Source organism: Rhinoraja longicauda, chromosome 33 (assembly GCF_053455715.1).
Source record: "Rhinoraja longicauda isolate Sanriku21f chromosome 33, sRhiLon1.1, whole genome shotgun sequence".
Lineage (NCBI taxonomy): Eukaryota > Metazoa > Chordata > Chondrichthyes > Rajiformes > Arhynchobatidae > Rhinoraja > Rhinoraja longicauda.
The window spans coordinates 404,682-424,612 of NC_135985.1; the positions used below are offsets into that span (position 1 = coordinate 404,682).

At 43.8% G+C, this 19,931-nt stretch overlaps 1 protein-coding gene across 2 annotated transcripts; it reads left to right on the forward strand.

Moving 5' to 3' along the window:
* Window position 1: 1 nt before the first annotated feature.
* Window positions 2-18,965, forward strand: lins1 (lines homolog 1). 2 transcript variants are annotated; one of them, XM_078427152.1, is made up of 7 exons: window positions 2-35; window positions 3,577-4,008; window positions 5,891-5,980; window positions 8,130-8,271; window positions 11,506-12,120; window positions 15,113-15,305; window positions 17,943-18,965. In XM_078427152.1, exons 2-7 carry the CDS (start codon window positions 3,622-3,624, stop codon window positions 18,757-18,759), a joined length of 2,244 nt encoding a protein of 747 aa, XP_078283278.1. In that variant the 5' UTR covers window positions 2-35; window positions 3,577-3,621; the 3' UTR covers window positions 18,760-18,965. The 2 variants fall into 2 exon arrangements, with proteins under 2 accessions (XP_078283278.1, XP_078283279.1); XM_078427153.1 differs by lacking the exon at window positions 5,891-5,980.
* Window positions 18,966-19,931: the final 966 nt, after the last annotated feature.

Below are 19,931 nucleotides of genomic sequence, written 5' to 3' on the forward strand. Positions count from 1 at the left end.
CGCACGCGCAGTTCCCGGAGAGCGGCGGCGGGAAGGTGAGAGCCCGCGCCCGCGAGGGGGGGATGATGGGGGGGGGATGATGGGGGGTGATGGCGGGGGGATGATGAGGGGGGGTTAAGATGAGGGCGGGATGATGAAGGAGGGGGTGATGAGGGGGGGGATGGTGAGGGGGGGGATGATGAGGGGGGGGATGATGAGGGAGGGGGTGATGAGGGGGGGGATGGTGATGAGGGGGGGGATGATGAGGGGGGGGCGGATATGAGGGGGGGGATGATGAGGGGGGGGATGATGAGGGGGGGGATGATGAGGGGGGGGCGGATATGAGGGGGGGGATGATGAGGGGGGGGATGATGAGGGGGGTTAAGATGAGGGCGGGATGATGAAGGAGGGGGTGATGAGGGGGGGGCGGATATGAGGGGGTGAGGGATGGAAGGGAGTGGGGAGAGGAGACACAAGCAGGTGCAGATGCTGTGATCTGGAGGCAATCACAAAGTGCTGCAGGTACACGCACAGCACAGGTTTAGGGGAATGTGGACGAGTGGAGATGGGGCATATCAGTCAGTGGAGATAGTTATTAATGATTATGATATAGTTGGGATTACGGAGACATGGCTCCAGGGTGACCAAGGCTGGGAGCTCAACATCCAGGGATATTCTATATTCAGGCGGGATAGACAGAAAGGAAAAGGAGGTGGGGTAGCGTTACTGGTTAGAGAGGAGATTAAAGCAGTGGAAAGGAAGGACATTAGCTTGGAGGAAGTAGAATCGATATGGGTAGAGCTACGAAACACTAAGGGGCAGAAAACGCTGGTGGGAGTTGTGTACAGGCCACCTAACAGCAGTAAGGAGGTTGGGGATGGCATCAAGCAGGAAATTAGAAATGCATGCACTAAAGGCGCAGCAGTTATAATGGGTGACTTCAATCTACATATAGATTGGGTGAACCAAACTGGCAGGGGTGCTGAGGAAGAGGATTTCTTGGAATGTTTGAGAGATGGTTATCTAAACCAACATGTCGAGGAACCAACGAGAGAACAGGCCATTCTAGACTGGGTATTGAGTAATGAGGAAGGGTTAGTTAGCAGTCTTGTTGTGCGAGGCCCCTTGGGCAAGAGTGATCATAATATGGTAGAGTTCTTCATTAGGATGGAGAGTGACAAAGTCGATACAGAAACAAGTGTTCTGTACTTAAAGAAAGGTAACTTTGAGGGAATGAGGCGTGAATTGTCCAAGATAGACTGGCGATTGATGCTGAAAGGGTTGACGGTGGACATGCAATGGAAGGCATTTAAAGGTCGCATGGATGAACTACAACAAGTGTTCATCCCAGTTTGGCAAAAGAACAAACCAGGAAAGGTAGTGCATCCGTGGCTAACAAGGGAAATCAAGGATAGTATTAAAACAAAAGATGAAGCATACAGATTAGCCAGAAAAAGTAGCATACCAGAGGACTGGGAGAAATTCAGAGTCCAGTAGAGGAGGACAAAGGGCTTAATTAGGAAAGGGAAAATAGATTATGAGGGAAAACTGGCAAGGAACATAAAAACAGACTGCAAAAGCTTTTATAAATATGTCAAGAGAAAAAGATTAGTTAAGGCAAATGTAGGTCCCTTGCAGTCGGAAACAGGTGAATTGATCATAGGGAACAAGGAGATGGCAGACCAATTGAACAAATACTTTGGTTCTGTCTTCACTAAGGAAGACATAAACCGTCTGCCGGAAATAGCGGGGGACCGGGGGTCTAAAGAGATGGAGGAACTGAGGGAAATCCAGGTTAGTCGGGAAGTGGTGTTAGGTAAATTAAATGGATTAAAGGCAGATAAATCCCCAGGGCCAGATAGGCTGCATCCCAGAGTGCTTAAGGAAGTAGCCTCAGAAATAGTGGATGCATTAGTGATAATTTTTCAAAACTCTTTAGATTCTGGAGTAGTTCCTGAGGACTGGAGGGTAGCTAATGTAATCCCACTTTTTAAAAAGGGAGGGAGAGAGAAAACGGGGAATTATAGACCAGTTAGCCTAACATCGGTAGTGGGGAAAATGCTAGAGTCAGTTATTAAAGATGTGATAGCGTTACATTTGGAAAGTGGAGAAATCATCGGACAAAGTCAGCATGGATTTACCAAAGGCAAATCATGTCTTACGAATCTTATAGAATTTTTCGAGGATGTAACTAGTAGAGTGGATAAGGGAGAACCAGTCGATGTGTTATATCTGGACTTTCAGAAGGCCTTCGACAAGGTCCCACATAGGAGATTGGTGTACAAACTTAAAGCACACGGTATTGAGGGTTCAGTGTTGAGGTGGATAGAAAATTGGTTGGCGGACAGGAAGCAAAGAGTAGGAATAAACGGGTCCTTTTCGGAATGGCAGGCAGTGACTAGTGGGGTACCGCAAGGCTCAGTGCTGGGACCCCAGTTATTTACAGTGTATATTAATGATTTGGACGAGGGAATTGAATGCAACATCTCTAAGTTTGCGGATGACACGAAGCTGGGTGGCAGTGTTAGCTGCGAGGAGGATGCTAGGAGGCTGCAGAGTGACTTGGATAGATTAGGCGAGTGGGCAAATGCATGGCAGATGCAATATAATGTGGATAAATGTGAGGTTATCCACTTTGGCGGCAAGAACAGGAAAGCAGAGTATTACCTGAATGGTGACCGATTGGGAGAAGGGGAGATGCAACGTGACCTGGGTGTCATGGTGCACCAGTCATTGAAAGCAAGGATGCAGGTGCAGCAGGCAGTGAAGAAAGCGAATGGTATGTTGGCATTCATAGCAAGAGGATTTGAGTTTAGGAGCAGGGAGGTTCTGCTGCAGTTGTACAGGGCCTTGGTGAGACCGCACCTGGAGTATTGTGTGCAGTTTTGGTCTCCTAACCTGAGGAAAGACGTTCTTGCCTTAGAGGGAGTACAGAGAAGGTTCACCAGATTGATCCCTGGGATGGCGGGACTTACATATGAGGAAAGACTAGATAGACTGGGCTTGTACTCGCTGGAATTTAGAAGACTGAGGGGGGATCTTATAGAAACATATAAAATTCTTAAGGGGTTGGAGAGGCTAGATGCGGGAAAATTGTTCCCGATGTTGGGGGAGTCCAGAACCAGGGGTCACAGCTTTTAGGACCGAGATGAGAAAACATTTCTTCACACAGAGAGTGGTGAGTCTGTGGAATTCTCTGTCACAGAAGGTAGTTGAGGCCAGTTCATTGGCTATATTTAAGAGGGAGTTAGATGTGGCCCTTTTTGCTAAAGGGATCAGGGGGTATGGAGAGAAGGCAGGTACAGGCTACTGAGCTGAATGATCAGCCATGATCATATTGAATGGCGGTGCAGGCTCGAAGGGCCGAATGGCCTACTCCTGCACCTATTTTCTATGTTTCTATGTTTCTATGTTAGCATGGACTATATTTGTTTTACCTCTATCTTTGTATTGTCAAATGATGTAACAAACATACATATTATTTCAATCTCTGGGTTATCAAAAGTAAATCAGAAATAACAAGTCTAAGCAATGAACTCACATCATCAACACTTGTTTGTTTTGGTGTTACACTTCCTGAATTTTTTCTGTTCCTAGTTCCAGCTTGAATCCTATTTTGCGATGGTCCTCCAATGATAAAGAATGATGGAGAAATGCCTCATATACCTCCGTCAATTCTACAGTGAGATATTGGCTGGAGTGAAGCCTGGTAAAAGCAGTCATGAACAAGCAGCGTTCCTTTCTCCTGATGTGTCTGAGAAAGATTGCACCTTTTCCATAGAAATGAAGAAAAGTAACCCGGTATATCATTTCCATGGAGACTCAGTGTCGGTAGACAGTCTTGGCACGCTATTAGATCACCATTCATCAAAAACTGATGGTCAGAATGAAATGTTGTTGCTTCAAATGAACATGATTCACCTGCTGAGTTCCAAGCTGTATTCTGAGATACCAAGAGAAGATGTCAGAGAAACGTATTTGAAGACCATAACAATACTATTAGAAGAAATGGAAATTATACCTAAATTGGTGAGTGTTGATGGATACTTAATATTGATCTCTTTCTCTTTGTAGCACAGAAACAAGGCTTTTGGTCGAATTAATTAAAATAATGCTCCTTTATCCTGTGACTGTTTAGTTTCTCCTTAAATGCTATTTCAATCTTCATCACATCTTGTTTGATTTTCTAACCATCCTGAATAAAAGGCCTCATTTCTCCTGAACTCATAGGTTACTTTCTTATATTCACTGCCCCTAATTTTGGATTTGCCAACATCTCTAAAGCTATCTTATGAAACGCCTTGATCTTAACGATTTCCAGTGCATTATACTTGATACCTTTTCTTAAGGGTGACAGGCTGTTCAGTCTTTGAAGATAGCTACACCATCTCAGTTCTGCTTTTCAACCTTCCTGCACTTTCTCCTTGTAGTAGAGAGGCCAGAACACAGTACTTTTAAATATTATGTATTATGTTGTCATTACTTGAATAATTTATAATCTGAAATGCTGACTTTAGACAGTAGACAATAGACAATAGGTGCAGGAGTAGGCCATTCAGCCCTTCGAGCCAGCACCGCCATTCAATGCGATCATGGCTGATCACTCTCAATCAGTACCCCGTTCATGCCTTCTCCCCATACCCCCTCACTCCGCTATCCTTAAGAGCTCTATCCAGCTCTCTCTTGAAAGCATCCAACGAACTGGCCTCCACTGCCTTCTGAGGCAGAGAATTCCACACCTTCACCACTCTCTGACTGAAAAAGTTCTTCCTCATCTCCGTTCTAAATGGCCTACCCCTTATTCTTAAACTGTGGCCCCTTGTTCTGGACTCCCCCAACATTGGGAACATGTTTCCTGCCTCTATGTATAGTTTCCGAGTGTTTTGTTGGTCTAATCGCTGCGGTTTGGGGTATTCTTTAAACCTTGAACTTTGAATTGTATGTACCATACATTTAGCATAATATATAGCATATGCCCTTTTTTGGCCATGAATGCATTAATCTTCCAAGCTGCACTGCTTGTTGAGTGTGTATATGTGGAACTCTGACCATGATAACAATGCTCATTTGCTCAACCATGCTCCCTCCCTTTCCACCACCACTACTGCACAACTTAACAAAGATGCTCATTTTTAACCAAGATCACTCTTCCACCTCTATGATCTCATCATTCACAAATACCGAAATATGCAATCTAGTTATTGCATGGTAGTATAAGAAAATATCTGCAGATGCTGGTACAAATCGAAGGTATTTATTCACAAAATGCTGGAGTAACTCAGCAGGTCAGGCAGCATCTCGGGAGAGAAGGAATGGGTGACGTTTCGGGTCGAGACCCTTCTTCCACATATGCATGGTGTTATACCACAGCTTCTCTTGTATCTCTAACTTCACCATGTGTAGGAAGGAACTGCTGATGCTGGTTTAAACTGAAGATAGGCTCAAAAAGCTGGAGTAACTCAGCGGGACAGGCAACATCCCTGGAAAGAAGGAATGGGTGACATTTCGACCTGAAGAAGGGTCTTGACTCGAAAAGTCACCCATTCCTTCTCTGCAGAGATGTTGCCTGTCCCGCAGAGTTACTCCAGCTTTTTGTGCCTCTCTCTTCACCATCATATGCCTGAAGTTTGATCTTTATTAAAAAGCTGCTCCCTTTATTTACAATCATCAATCTAAATCCTTGCAAGAAGATTGGGCCCAGTTAAGGATCATAGACGCAAGAGAGATTTTAAATGAAAACCTTATTCCATTGAAAATTAATTAAGCATTGAATTAAGCATTAATCAAAAATGAAAACAGAACAAAATGTCAAAATAATGTAGAAAGAGTGAATTATTCTATAAATTTGCACAATTTTTATTATTGCATTCTTTGAATAATCTAAATGATACCTGATGTATTCTTTCCCTAGGCTCTCTTGTTTGGCTACCAAGATAAGTTGTTGTCTCATATGGCAATGAAATGTGTTGCATCTTTGATTCTGGTTCAGATTTTATTTACGGTGAGTACGAACAGAGTTTATAATGACAGGAGCATTTTCCTATAAGACATGGTTGATGTGGTGTTGCTCTGCGTGAATTGCATATCACCTTGATATACATGTAGGAAAATATCTGCAGATGCTGGTACAAATCGAAGGTATGAAGAAGGGTCTCGACCCGAAACGTCACCCATTCCTTCTCTCCTGAGATGCTGCCTGACCTGCTGAGTTACTCCAGCATTTTGTGAATAAATACCTTCGAAGGTATCACAAATATACATAGTTTCTATACATAGTTTCTTCTCCACAAGTAGAGGCTTTTAAATTTAATCTTCACATTGTTGTTGCAAAGATATCAAAAAATGAATCCTGTTAGGCTACCAGAATGAAAATGTTATTTTCAACAATATTTAGAATTAAAAAATCGTAGAAATTGATGGTACAGAAAGAAGCTAGTTAGTCCATCATGCCAACATTGGCTACAGATACAACTCACCTCCTGGATCATAGCTCTGTAGTGACAGTATTTCAAGTGTTCACTGTATATTTTACAAATGTAGTCAGGATTTCTGCTTCACCGTTCTTTCTGGCAATTAATGCTGGACTCTTAGAGTCATAGTCATACAGCATGGAAACGCCCCAATGACCACCATGCAACCTCGCGTGCCTCTCCTCCAGCCCCTCTGCTCAGCCCATGACTTGATCACGGAGTAGATGATTCTCACTGCTATCCTCAAGTCCCAGACCCCTTGGCGGGCTCTTAGGACCTCCTTGAGTATTTTCCGGAAGACTGGGTTATCGTGGATTGCATGGAGCAACAGGCAATCTGCTGGAGGATCACAGCAAGCCCAGGTGAGGAGACATTAATTGGCAAATGGAGTCAGATGGGAAGGGTGGAGATCTTTGCATATCTTTCATTCATTGGTCTTTATCTCCCCACATCACAGTCTATATCTCTTGTTTCTCTTATCCCTAACCAGTCTGAAGAAGGGTCTCGACCCAAAACGTCACCCATTCCTTCTCTCCAGTGATGCCTCCTGTCCCGCTGAGTTGCTCCAGATTTTTGTGTGTCTCCTCAGTATTTCCTTTGTTAGCTGTGCACTGACTATGGTCCTCTGCTCCCTACCATAGTCCCTTTATCTGTCATTTCTGTAATGTTCTCAGCTAGGGATCTTATACTAAGCCCTGGAGAACTGCATTACAAATAGCCCCTTAGTCATTATAGTTCCTGTTGACAACCATTGTTAGTCCAATGTGGCACTTTTCCTTGGAATTCGAAGTTTTACATTTTTAAATAGGTAGTTTTAGTTTTTTTTAAAAATCTTGTTGGACACAATAAAATCCACATATATCACATCAAATGTTCTAGCTTCATCAGCATACTTTATCTCCTCAAAAAAATCCAACATTCCATAAAATATCCACGCCAACTGGCTGATTAAATTGCCCGTCTAAGAGCTGATTAATGCCATCTCTCAGATGAATAAATCAGATTTACACAAGGTAGCTTCATGCTCAAGCAATAGTCATTTAATTGGCAAAGCTAGGGTAGGAGGGGGGTGGTTTGTCTAATGTCCAATAAACCAAATTCTTTACAAGTTAAAAGTTATAACTGTAAATAGTTTAATCATATTATTTGATTAGAATATTTCTCTAATGGTTACAAAAGCAAAGGTGACCTTTCAGAACCTTATTTTTCTGAAGAGCTGCAAGATAGTGCTTGATGCAATCAGTGAATGTTCAATGAGTCTTTGAGTGATCTGTTGAATGGCTTTGAAGAAACAATCATAGAGGACCTGGCAGGAATCCCAGGTGCTGCCGACAACTGCCTTGCTTATTGAACCTGGAGAGAAGGACCATGATTATCATCTAGAACTTGCCCACAGGACCTCAAGCAATTGCATACCAATTCCCTGAGGTGAATCTGAACCTAGCTAGACTGATTTTTAACAAAAATGTTTCCACATACCCAGAGTGTTTTTTGGATGAAGAACAAAAATTAGATAAAATTTTAAAGCCTCTAGTTTCAGAGTGAGGAAAAGATTTGAAGATCTCCTTGAACCAAACCTGTGTGATAATGAATCTGAAGAGTATAAGTGGTTAATTGTATTACTTTAAGTTTTTAATGCTGGTAAATATTAACAATAGGATTCATTTTTAATACTTATAGAAGCTGCCCATTGATAATTGGATGAACAGCTGCCTGGACATTCTGTCAAAAGAGCCTGGAAGTCAGCAATCAGCTCATTGGGCCCAAGCCATTACAGTCATCGTCAAAGACATTTTGAAGGGAAAATCTCAGGACAAGACGGGTTAGTAAATCCTTGTGGCAATACCCAAGATCAACTTCCAGTAAATTATATATGTTATGTTTACCAAACAAAACAAGCTGGTGTAGGAATTTATCAGGTCAGGCAGCATCTGTGAAGGGAATATTCAGATGACATTTCACCTTGGGGTCCTCCTTCAGATAGATTATTCTGACAGATACTGCCTGACCTGCTGAGATCCTCTGGTAGTTTGATTTTTTGCTCATGATTCTAGCATCTGCAGTCTCTTGTGCCACAGTATAATGAAGATTTAACATTAATTGTTTATTGTGAGTGATTTTATTCCAGACGTTCTGTTGCCCAGCAGAAAGTTTGTGTAGCAGTCAGCATGTAACAGGCAGCTCACAGTCTTGGTAAAAGAAAATCAGTGAGGCCTAAATGCTGATGGGATAATTTTCAATGCCAAACCTATTTCCTGGCAGATTACACAATAGTCTTGCTGCAGCTTCAGTGTAGGGTTGAAAAGGGTGTCACTGCATGAAAAGGGTGCCTGCATGGATGTCACAGCATGAAAAGGGTGCCTGCATGGATGTCAAAACCTATTACTTCAACACAGTGACGCAGCGGTAGAGTTGCTGCTTTACAGCGCTTGAAGTGCCGGAGACCCAGGTTCGATCCCGACTACGGGTGCTGTCTGTACGGAGTTTGTACGTTCTCCCTGTGACTGCATGGGTTTTCTCCGAGATCTTCGGTTTCCTCCAACACTCCAAAGACGTACAGGTTTGTTGGTTAATTGGCTTTGTATAAATGTAAATTGTCCCTAGTGCGTGAAGGATAGTGTTAATGTGCAGGGATCGCTAGTCGGTGCGGACTCGGTGGGCCGAAGGGCCTGTTCCAACGCTGCATCTCTAAACTAAATTAGTGTATGGGGATCGCTGGTCGGTGCGGACTCGGTGGGGAAGGGCCTGTTCTTCCAGTGCTGCATCTCTAAACTAAACTAAACTCTGAAAAGAAGCTGAGTTGCCAGTATTTTTCATCATCTTTAACAAGTAGCAGGATCTTGCATGTGTACTCCCCTTTAATCAGGCAAATAGATTTCAAACCAAAGAATAGCTTCACCAGGTAGCTTGTAGATTTGATGCATAGATATAACAAATCACTGTTCCCTTCCCAACATTGTTATTTTAATTTAGTTGCACCTGTACGGACCAAATGACAAAGCATCTTACTGACTGAAGCTTCAATGTTACCAACATTAACTGAATCAAACATAACAAATAAAAAATGGAATCTATAAATATATTATTGTTTGTTTATGAAAATGCTGATTGGATCACAATATACTGTACATGACAAAGTGCATGTCAGCTTCTGTGTCAGGTTGTGTCAAGTGTTTTACTTGCGGGCGTATCTTCAATATTTTGTCGTAATACGAGGTGACATTGTGATTGGCTTAATGATGATAACGATTGCCTCACATGTAATTTTAGCTCTCAGTAACTCTTTCATCTTGCTAATGTTCAGGGCTAGGTTGTTGTCCTGACACCATGACACAAGGTTCTTGATCTCGTTCCTGTATATTGTCCCATCGTTGTTGGTCTGGTTGATTCCAGTGGTGCCATGGGCAAACTTAAAGGTCAAGTTGGCGCTACGCTTGACCACTGTCATGGGTGTGCAGGGAGTCAAACACGCAACCCTCAGAATAAAAGGACGTACCTTTAAAATGGAGATGAGGAGGATTTGTTTAGCCAGAGGGTGGTGAATCAGCGAATTCATTGCCATGGATAGTGATAGATGCCAAGTCATTGGGACTTCTAAAACAAAGATTGATAGGTTCTTGATTAGTAAGGGTGTCAACACATATGGGGAGAAGGCAGGAGAATGGGGTTGAAAGGAAAAAATAGATTAGCCAAGATCAAATGGTGAAACATACTCGATGGGCTGAATGGCCTAATTCTGCTGCTATCCCATATGGTCTTAAGCATCAGTGTTGTCACAATGATACAAGGCTTTGGGAGTCCAGTTTTGGTGTCCTTATCTAAGAAAGAACATACTTGCCATGGAAGAAGTACAGATGGTTCTGGGGATGGTGGAACTGACCTATGAGGAGAGATGCTGCCTGACCCGCTGAGTTACTCCAGCATTTTGTGTCTACCTATGAGGAGAGATTGGATTGACTAGGTCTGAATTTATCAGACTTAAGAAAACTGAGAGGAGATGTGATTGGACTGTACAAACCCCTGACACAGCTCAGCAGGCTGTTTACAGGGAGAATATTTCTCCCGACTGGGAGATTGAAAACCACGACCATGGGCTCGGGCTCAGGCTCAGGATGAGACATTTAGAACTGACACTCAGAGGGTGGTGGCGCTGGGAGTCTTTGCCACAAAGGTTTGTGGAAACAAAGCCACTAAAAGTATTTAAGAAAGCAATTAGAAGTTTTCTGGACGCATGGTATCAAGGGGTAAGGAGAGAGCATGAGAATGCTACTGATATGGATGAACAGGTGTGAGTGCGTTGAATGATATAGCACAGGCTCAAGGACTCAATAGTCTACTCCTGCTCCAGTTTTAATGGTTTGTTTCAATGAATTGAAAAATGATGGCTTATGATTCTAAAACAGAAAATGGATGAATGAAAGGCTACTGTTAAAGTATATTGTAGATTAGTATAGGGATTGTGGAAACATTAAAATCAGATCAGAACAACTAGTTTCTAAATTTAATTTATTGCAGCAATTCCATTGTTTTTGTAATTTAGAGTCAATATTGTGTGTAAAAAGATCCTTATCACGTTGAAGTAATAATAATAATAATAATGCATTACATTTATATAGCGCTTTTCATATACTCAAAGACGCTTTACAGAGATTTAGAGAACATAGGGAAATGAATAAATAGATAAATAAGTAAATAAGTAAACGAACAGAGAAAGGAGACAGAAGGTGAGGTGACCTTCAGTGGTTGAAGGCAGTACTGAACAGGTGAGACTTCAGCGATGTTTTGAATGTGGTGAGTGTGGAGGAGTCTCTAACGGTTTGGGACCCTGAATATCTGAGCAGCTGGTCAGCCACCCAAATCCTATTTAATCATTACCCTATATCTCCCTTTGTATTTTCCATTCCCTGCTCCATGGATTGTTCAACTCCATGTGTGTATTTGTATCTCAATGTTGGTGTGTCTCCCCACTCCCAACATTTGCTGTGTGCATGCTGACTATACACAGTGACAATGCATGGTCTTCACTATAGTCTCTGAAATGTTTTCATTATCCTAGGTACTTTACAGAAGCTTCTCATCCCGATGGACTCAGTGCTCCATAACCTGTATCTCTTCACCTTTTCCTCGTGTTCTGGCAGCAGCCAAACAAGTGGAGATTTTACAGAACCTGATGATGGGAGTGTTGCCACAATCAGCCAGCTTGCTGTTGTACATCTGCTTGAAGTTATGGTTGGGATTCGAAACCATCTGGAGCTCAATCTGTCTTGCCTAAAGACATTATATCTGCACACCCCACTAGTACTTGATTTTGTCACTTCCTCTGCTCAATACTTCATTAAGAAGAAGCTGATTTTGCTGCTTAAAATGTGTATTCTTGGCCAGGCAAGTGATGATGCCTGCAATCCGTGCCATGCAGGTTCTCAGCAAGATAGCCACCTACACGAAGACTTACTGGGAGTATCTTGCACGTTGCTGCAGGCTGTGAGGTTGGGATGGTTAAGCCGGATTCCTGTGAATCCCAGGCCATGTCTTTTTGGAGGCAGTGAGATACTCGATGCAGAAAATACTACTCCTGGTCCAGACATGGTAATGTTGAGGACTGTAAGCCTTATTTTAATCAAAGCCATGGAAATTAATCTGAAGAATACAATGGACACAGTGAAAGCTAAAGGTAATAAATTACTTCTTATTCTTTAAATTACTTGGAAACTTTAAGTATATCATTTGCTGAGTTCGGATGTCTGACATTATTACAGAATAAATGAAAAAAAGGTCATTGTAATTTAGAGATAATATGAAGGCTTCAGGAAACTTGAGAGAATTGCAATTGGGGAAATTATTTTTAATCACTGAGTTGGATTTCACACTGCCACAGCAAACAATCAGTAGTCACTCAAGGTGTTAGTGCAGTAAATCAAATTTAATAGCTTAAAATAACACAAGATAAAATCACTGGTAGTCAACATGTTTACCTCTATTATAAAATCCTCATTGTTTACCAATCCCTCTCTGGCCACATCCCCATGTCTCTGGAACAACCTCCAGCATTACCATCCTTCCTCCATGACTTCCATGCTTTCCCAACTCTCGTCTTTTACCCATCCCTGGCTTTAATCACTTCACTTATACTTTTAGCTTTTAGTTGCCTGTGTTCTAGTTTGAATATTTCCCTTCTAAACCTCTCGGCTGAATGCACCCCCCAGGTTACAACATTGTTCAAGTTTCCATGAGCAGTGGTGATGCACTAGTACCTTTCAGCCAAGCTCATGGACATCCTATACAACATCCTGTGCAACATCCTATACAACATCCTATACAACATTGTTCAAGTTTCCATGAGCAGTGGTGATGCACTAGTACCTTGCAGATGATACAAAGCTGGGTGGCAGTGTGAACTGTGAGGAAGATGCTATGAGGTTGCAGGGTGACTTGGACAGGTTGTGTGAGTGGGCGGATGCATGGCAGATGCAGTTTAATGTGGATAAGTGTGAGGTTATCCACTTTGGTGGTAAGAATAGGAAGGCAGAGTATTATCTGAATGCAGCCAAGGAACAGGGGACGTACAACGAGATCTGGGTGTCCTAGTGCATCAGTCACTGAAAGGAAGCATGCAGGTACAGCAGGCAGTGAAGAATGCCAATGGAATGTTGGCCTTCATAACAAGAGGAGTTGAGTATAGGAGCAAAGAGGTCCTTCTGCAGTTGTACAGAGCCCTAGTGAGACCGCACCTGGAGTACTGTGTGCAGTTTTGGTCTCCAAATATGAGGAAGGATATTCTTGCTATTAAGGGTGTGCAGCGTAGGTTTACTAGCTTAATTCCCGGAATGGCGGGGCTATCATATGTTGAAAGATTGGAGCGACTAGGCTTGTATACACTGGAATTTAGGATGAGAGGAAATCTTATCGAAACGTATAAGATTTTTAAGGGGTTGGACATGTTAGAGGCAGGAAATGTGTTCCCAATGTTGGGGGAGTCCAGAACAAGGGGCCACAGTTTAAGAATAAGGGGTAGGCCATTTAGAACGGAGATGAGGAAAACCTTTTTCAGTCAGAGAGTTGTGAATCTGTGGAATTCTCTGCCTCAGAAGGCAGTGGAGGCCAATTCTCTGAATGCATTCAAGAGAGAGCTGGATAGAGCTCTTAAGGATAGCGGAGTCAGGGGGTATGGGGAGAAGGCAGGAACGGGGTATTGATTGAGAATGATCAGCCATGATCACATTGAATGGCAGTGCTGGCTCGAAGGGGCGAATGGCCTCCTGCACCTATTGTCTATTGTCAGCCAAGCTCATGGACATCCTATAGCAGCTCTCTGGGATTTTGGTTAGGCTGCAGTTGGAGTCTTGTGTGCAGTTATGGCTGCCTCATTACAAGAAGGATGTGGAGGCTTTGGAGAGTGCAGAGGAGGGTGACCAGAATGATGCCCGGATTAGAGGGTTGAGCAGGAAATTGATTTGACTTTAAACAAAGGGTTTCATTGTGATCTGATTAATGAGTTTGGAAATAGTGCACTCAAGGGCAGATCAACTATCCTCTTTAGTTTATCTGTGGTAAGCTTTGGGAATAGAATACCGGTTTGCTGTTAACAAACAATGAACAACACTGGTGAGGCAGTTGTTGGAACTGTGCAGAGCTCTGTGACGTATCCTCAGAATAGTAAATGGCAAATTAGTGTAAGCACGCTTGTGGGAAATTATTTTGGAAGGAAGGATGAGGAACTGCATACCATGGAAAGTTGCAGAATAAACGGGGAACGAATGATTAACTGTAGAGCTGAGATCTCTAAGAATATGAGAAGCAGGAGTTGGCTACATGTCCCTTGTAACTTGCTGCACCACTCAACACCTGTCCTGATCTACACTTTGATATCGTAGCCATCATAACCCTTGATTTCCCACAAGGTCTAAAAATGTGTCTGTATGATCATGGCAATACTCATTAACCCGTCTTTGTACAACTCTACAGTACAGAAGTCCAAAGGATCACAATTCTCTGTCATCTCATTTATAAATGACGACCCAATATTCTGTAACTAACTCTTCATATCTGCCACCATTGCCCATCAGAATCTTTAATGTTCCAATCAAATCATCACCCATTCTCCTAAACTTCATTGGATATAATTCCAGCCAATTCAACCTTTCCTCATATAATAACACCTTTATCCTCAGTATCAACCCGTGAAGTAGGGGCGGCACAGTGGCACAGCGGCAGAGTTGCTGCCAGAGACCCAGGGTTGTACCTTCTCCCCGTGACCTGCGTGGGTTTTCTCCGGGTGCTCCGGTTTCCTCCCACACTCCAAAGAAGTTCAGGTTTGCAGGGTAATTGGCTTCGGTAAAATTGTAAATTGTCCCTAGTGTGTGTAGGATAGTGTTAGTGTGCGGGGATCGCTGGTTGGCATAGACTCGGTGGGTCAGTTTCCGTGCTGCATCTGTCTAAACTCTAAGCTGCAAAAGTTTGCCTGACATACCTGCAACTGCAGTGTATTATATTACTGTACAAAGGTTGAAACCAGATACCCAAATCCTCACAACTATGGATCATCGAACCTTTTTCATTCTTTAATTTAGTATAGTCGCCCAAGAAGCACTACATTTATTTTACAGGTCTCTGTAATGTACATGGCAGGCTTTGAAGTCGTACTAAGTGTACCTCGATGTTTCCAGGCTGCCTGAAGAATGAACTCCAGTCCTGTCTGTCTCAGCTGATGCTGTTTCTGAGGATGCATCTCCAGGGCTGTGCCCAGTTCCAGCAACTGCCTCATCCATGTGCCTGGGTTTCCTTCATCTTCGTGGAGCAGGATGATGATCTAGTAGACGTTGCCAGTGCACTACTAACCATCTATACACACTGCCCAGGGTTGGTATCTCCTCTAGTGTTAACTGCACTGCAAACTCAAAAGTTATCAGTTTATTATTGCCCTCATTGGCAAATTCTTCATGCTGAAAGTTGTGTTGTGCTGAAGTGTATTGAGCTGGATGTCCTTCTGCTGTGGAATGCCAGGCACACACTACCTGCTGCTTGGATGTTGTGGTCACTGTAACTAACTGTAGAATGGCTCCTTCCCATGAGGGAGTGTCAGGCTGCACATTTGACTTTGACATTAAATACCAATCTTGTCAGAGACGACAATATTATGAAAACATGCCTGTTTGTAAATGTTTACCATCATCAGTCATTATTCCCTTATTGCAGTTGCCCAATTACTTTAGCCAAGTCCACGTGCTTCTCTACTAATGATTTCAAAACCTAAGAAAAAGGAGCCCCAGTAATCCCGACATGTTCCCCCCAGCTCAACCCAACCTCAAACCCAAATCATTGTTTGGACCTTAACGCCCTAGTTTTGGACAATTAACCCATGCAAATATTCAATGTGAAATTCTCTCACAGAAACATAGAAAAATAGGTGCAGGAGTAGGCCGTTCGGCTCATCGAGCCAGCACCGCCATTCAATATGGTCATGGCTGATCATCTAAAATCAGTACCCTGTTCCTGCTTTTCCCTCATATCCCACAATTTCTTTAGCCCTAAGAGCTAAATCTAACTCTCTCTTGAAAACATCCAGTGAATTGGCCTCCACTGCCTTCTGTGGCAGAGAATTCCACAGATTCACAGCTCTCTGGGTGAAGAAGTTTTTCCTCATCTCAGTCCTAAATGGCCTACCTCTTATTCCTAAACTGTGACCCCTGGTTCAGAATTCCCCCAACATCAAGAACATTTATCCTGCATCTAGCCTGTCCAATCCTTTAAGAATTTTATATGTTTCTATAAGATTCCCTCTCATCCTTCTAAATTCCAGTGAATACAAGCCCAGTCGATCCATTCTTTCATCATATGTCAGTCCCGCCATCCCGGGAATTAACCTGGTGAACCTACACTGCATTCCCTCAATAGCAATAATGTCCTTCCTCAAATTAGGAGACCAAAATTGCACACAATACTCCAGGTGCGGTCTCACCAGGGCCCCGTACAACTGCAGTAGGACCTCCTTGCTCCTAAATGCAAATCCTCTCGCAATGAAAGCCAACCTGCCATTTGCTTTCTTCACTGCCTGCTGTACCTGCATGCTTACTTTCAGTGACTGATGTACAAGCACACCCAGGTCTCGTCTCATGAGGGTTACTGTTCCCAGAGGTTTGAATCTGCTCACCATGTCTTCATTAGTTTGGACTATTTATAACTGCAGCAGTTGAATCGCCAAGGCTTCAAACCTGGTGTAAGCAGATCCAGTTGTAATGGAAAGGCTCTTTCCCCCCACCAAAATGCCGCTGTATGAAATAATGTTTGCTGCTTTGCACCTTGTTCTGTGCTGTCACGGTGCCAGTCACGGATATTTGTATGGTGCTGCAGTCTTGCATGTAATCTCCACCACCATTCTGCTGGCAGCCTCATTATTGCTGTTGAGTTCCAGCCTTGTACTCTCCCTTTTCACCCTGCCACTTATAATTTGCACAGCACAGTGTGGATATACTGTCTTGCAGCACCAGAGACCTGGGTTCGATCCTGACCTCCCGTGCAGTCTGTGTGGTGCTGAACGTTCTCCCTGTGATCACATGGGTTTCCTCCGGGTGCACCGGTTTCCTCACCCATCCCAAAGACATGCGGGTTTCTGGGTTAATTGGCCTTTGTAACTTGCCACTAGTGGGGGGGGGGGGGGGGGGGGAGTGGATGAGAAGGTGGGATAGCATCACATTAGTGGTAACGGGTGATCGGCGATCAGCATGGACTCTGTGGGCAGAATGGCCTATTTCCATGCTGTGTCTCTAAACAGCTGATAATTCCCATGTGAATCCACAGTAAGTGTAAGTGACTGTCTAATTGCAAGAGACATCACAAACGAACATGGACAATTTATTTTCATAGAAAGGGCCGCAATTCCTTTGCAACTCTGCTGTAGGAAGCTCTGAGTTTGTGAAAGTGGTTTATTCTTCCTTTCAAGGAAAACATTAGCCACAAACATCCATTACAACCTACAAACTTGCACAGCTATCTTAATTATACTTCCTCCCAACCTTACTCCTGCAAGGATCCATCCCATTCTCCCATTTCCTTTGTCTCCGTCACATTGGACCAGTGATGAGACTTTCCACACAGGTCTTCCTGAACCTTGGCTTCCCCTCCACCAGAGTTGCCAAACCCCTTGCTTGCACCTCTGCACTCTCCCCTTCTCTGAGACAGGATGGAGTTCCCCTGGTCCATGCTTTCCAACCCCTTAGCCACAGGTAACAGATTGACCGGTGCAGTTTCCATCAGCCTATCCTGACCTGCTGGGCATTTGCAATTTTTATTTCTGAGTTTAATAATGCGTTATCATCTCGTCATCTATTCAGAAAATCAGAACTAAACCCTTCTGATCTACAGTTGTTCTACCATTCAGACCAGGATTCCAATCACTGATGTTGATCATATCATGAGCTTCCAACTGAAATATGATTGGAAAGTTTGAAATATGCAGTAATTTATTTGAAGGATTTTATATCCTTTTTCTCTCTCCAGATTTGTGGAAACCCATGCTCAGGAAAATGCAGCAACTTCTCAAGAAGCCCATGGACAATGGTTCAATCCACATTGTATCTTCCTGCTGTTGTTGAAGAGTTTAGCATTTGATCATCAGGTCTTGCTGGATTTTCTGATTTCCTCTGAAACTTGTTTCCTGGAGTACTTGGTGAAATATTTGCATCTACTCCGGAGGGACTGGCAGTCCTTCTGTTGCATTTGTGCTCAGTTTGATACTTCCTCAGAACCACTTTGTCCACCACCTGATAACCAAGGTTGCAAGAACCATGATTTCGTTGCTGAGATTGAGCGAGACAGTGAAACTCTTCGCAAAGGCTCAAGAAACACATTTGTGAGCCCTCAAATACCACAACCTATTTCACCCAAGGAAGAGCCTGGCTCCAGCTGTGATCCTGACCTCGAGATAAACAGTAAAATGACCCAGTTACTGAGGCTGGTGGATTACAACAACTCGGACAATTCTGATAGTGATGATGAGGAGACCACCTGCTTGAATATTGGCAGTAAGGGTGATATTGAAATGAGTAACACAGGAACAGCCGATGAGACAGTGCAGCAGAAGGCAGAAACAATGGGGAACATCAAAGATGTAAATACATATAGTTGTGAGAATAATCCAGAAACGGAATTATCCTCGGAAGGAATGTTGAAGAAATTCATGGGCTGTTTGAGTGAGTTGAGGAAAACCATTGGGCGATTGCAGGGAAGGGCTCTGTTTCCATACAATGCAACGCCGCTGCTAAAACTGCTGTTGGATATTGAGACATGCAACCAAACCAATGCAAGCTCAGCATAACCATCAATGAAGGAACTATCACAGATGGTTCAGCAACAGTCTTTAAGCACTGCAAAAACTTGGCTTTTATATCATGAAACTGCACATTTGTCAAAAGGTTCTGTGGCGGCGCCTAACGGCAGCAGCTGACTAGCAGTCTGTCCGTCTTTTTTTTGTTGTGTGTCGGTGTTGGGATGGTTTTTATATATATTTTTTTGGTTGTGTATGTGTGGGAGGGGGTGGTGGTGTGGGTGGGTGGGGGTGGGTGTGGGGGGGGGGGGGACTTTTCTCTTCCTCACGGCGCGGGGTGCGGCTCGGCTGCGGGGCCTAACATCGCCCGCTGCGGCTCGGCCGCTGGACTTTACATCCCGGTGCGGCTTGGCCGCTGGACTTTACATCACCCGGTGCGGCTTGGCCGCTGGACTTTACATCCCGGTGCGGCTTGGCCGCTGGACTTAACAGTGCCCGGTGCAGCTCGGCTGCGGGGCTTAACATCGCCCGGTGCAGCTCGGCTGCGGGGCTTAACATCGCCCGGTGCAGCTCGGCTGCGGGGCTTTTCATCGCTGGTGCGGCTCGACTGCGGACTTGACATCGCCCGGTGCGGCTCGACCACGGGACTTAGCTGCGCAAGGCTTGGTCGCGGGACGTTTCAGCGCCCGGTGTGGGGACTGTGCGGGTCGGTCGGGGATGAGCTGTCTGTCCGTGGGCGTGGGGAAGAGAGTGGAAGATTTGTTGCCTCCATCACAGTGAGGGGGTGTTTGGAGTCACTGTGATGGACGTTTGTGTTGGGGTCATGTGTCTTGTGTTCTTTTTTTTTTCTATGACTGCTATGTAGTTTCGTTCGGTACTTCGGTACCGAACGACAAATAAAGCTCTGTTATACCTGTTATGTTATACCTGTTATACCTGTTATAATATCTGTACCATATTGCATTGTGTTTGTGTTTCAGCTATTTTTGGTGGTGAATAAATGAATTCACCCTTTAGTAAATTGTTTATGGTCTCAAAAAATAAATAATGTGTCATGGTGGCACAGCTGGTCAAATATCTCAAATCAATTCATGAGACATGAAGGCTCATACACATGCATGCTGACTATCCAAGACAGTGAAGAGTGTTTTATTGTCATGTCCCAGATAGAACAATGACATTCTTGCTGCAGCACAACACAATATGTAAACATAGTGCACTGT

Bases quoted from the DNA above. Each gene is read 5' to 3' on its own strand.
- lins1 (XM_078427152.1), top strand. From the start codon at position 3,622: ATGATGGAGAAATGCCTCATATACCTCCGTCAATTCTACAGTGAGATA. The intron at 5,981-8,129 runs GTGAGTACGAAC...TAATACTTATAG, and splicing joins TGGTTCAGATTTTATTTACG to AAGCTGCCCATTGATAATTG. The intron at 8,272-11,505 runs GTTAGTAAATCC...TCATTATCCTAG, and splicing joins AAAATCTCAGGACAAGACGG to GTACTTTACAGAAGCTTCTC.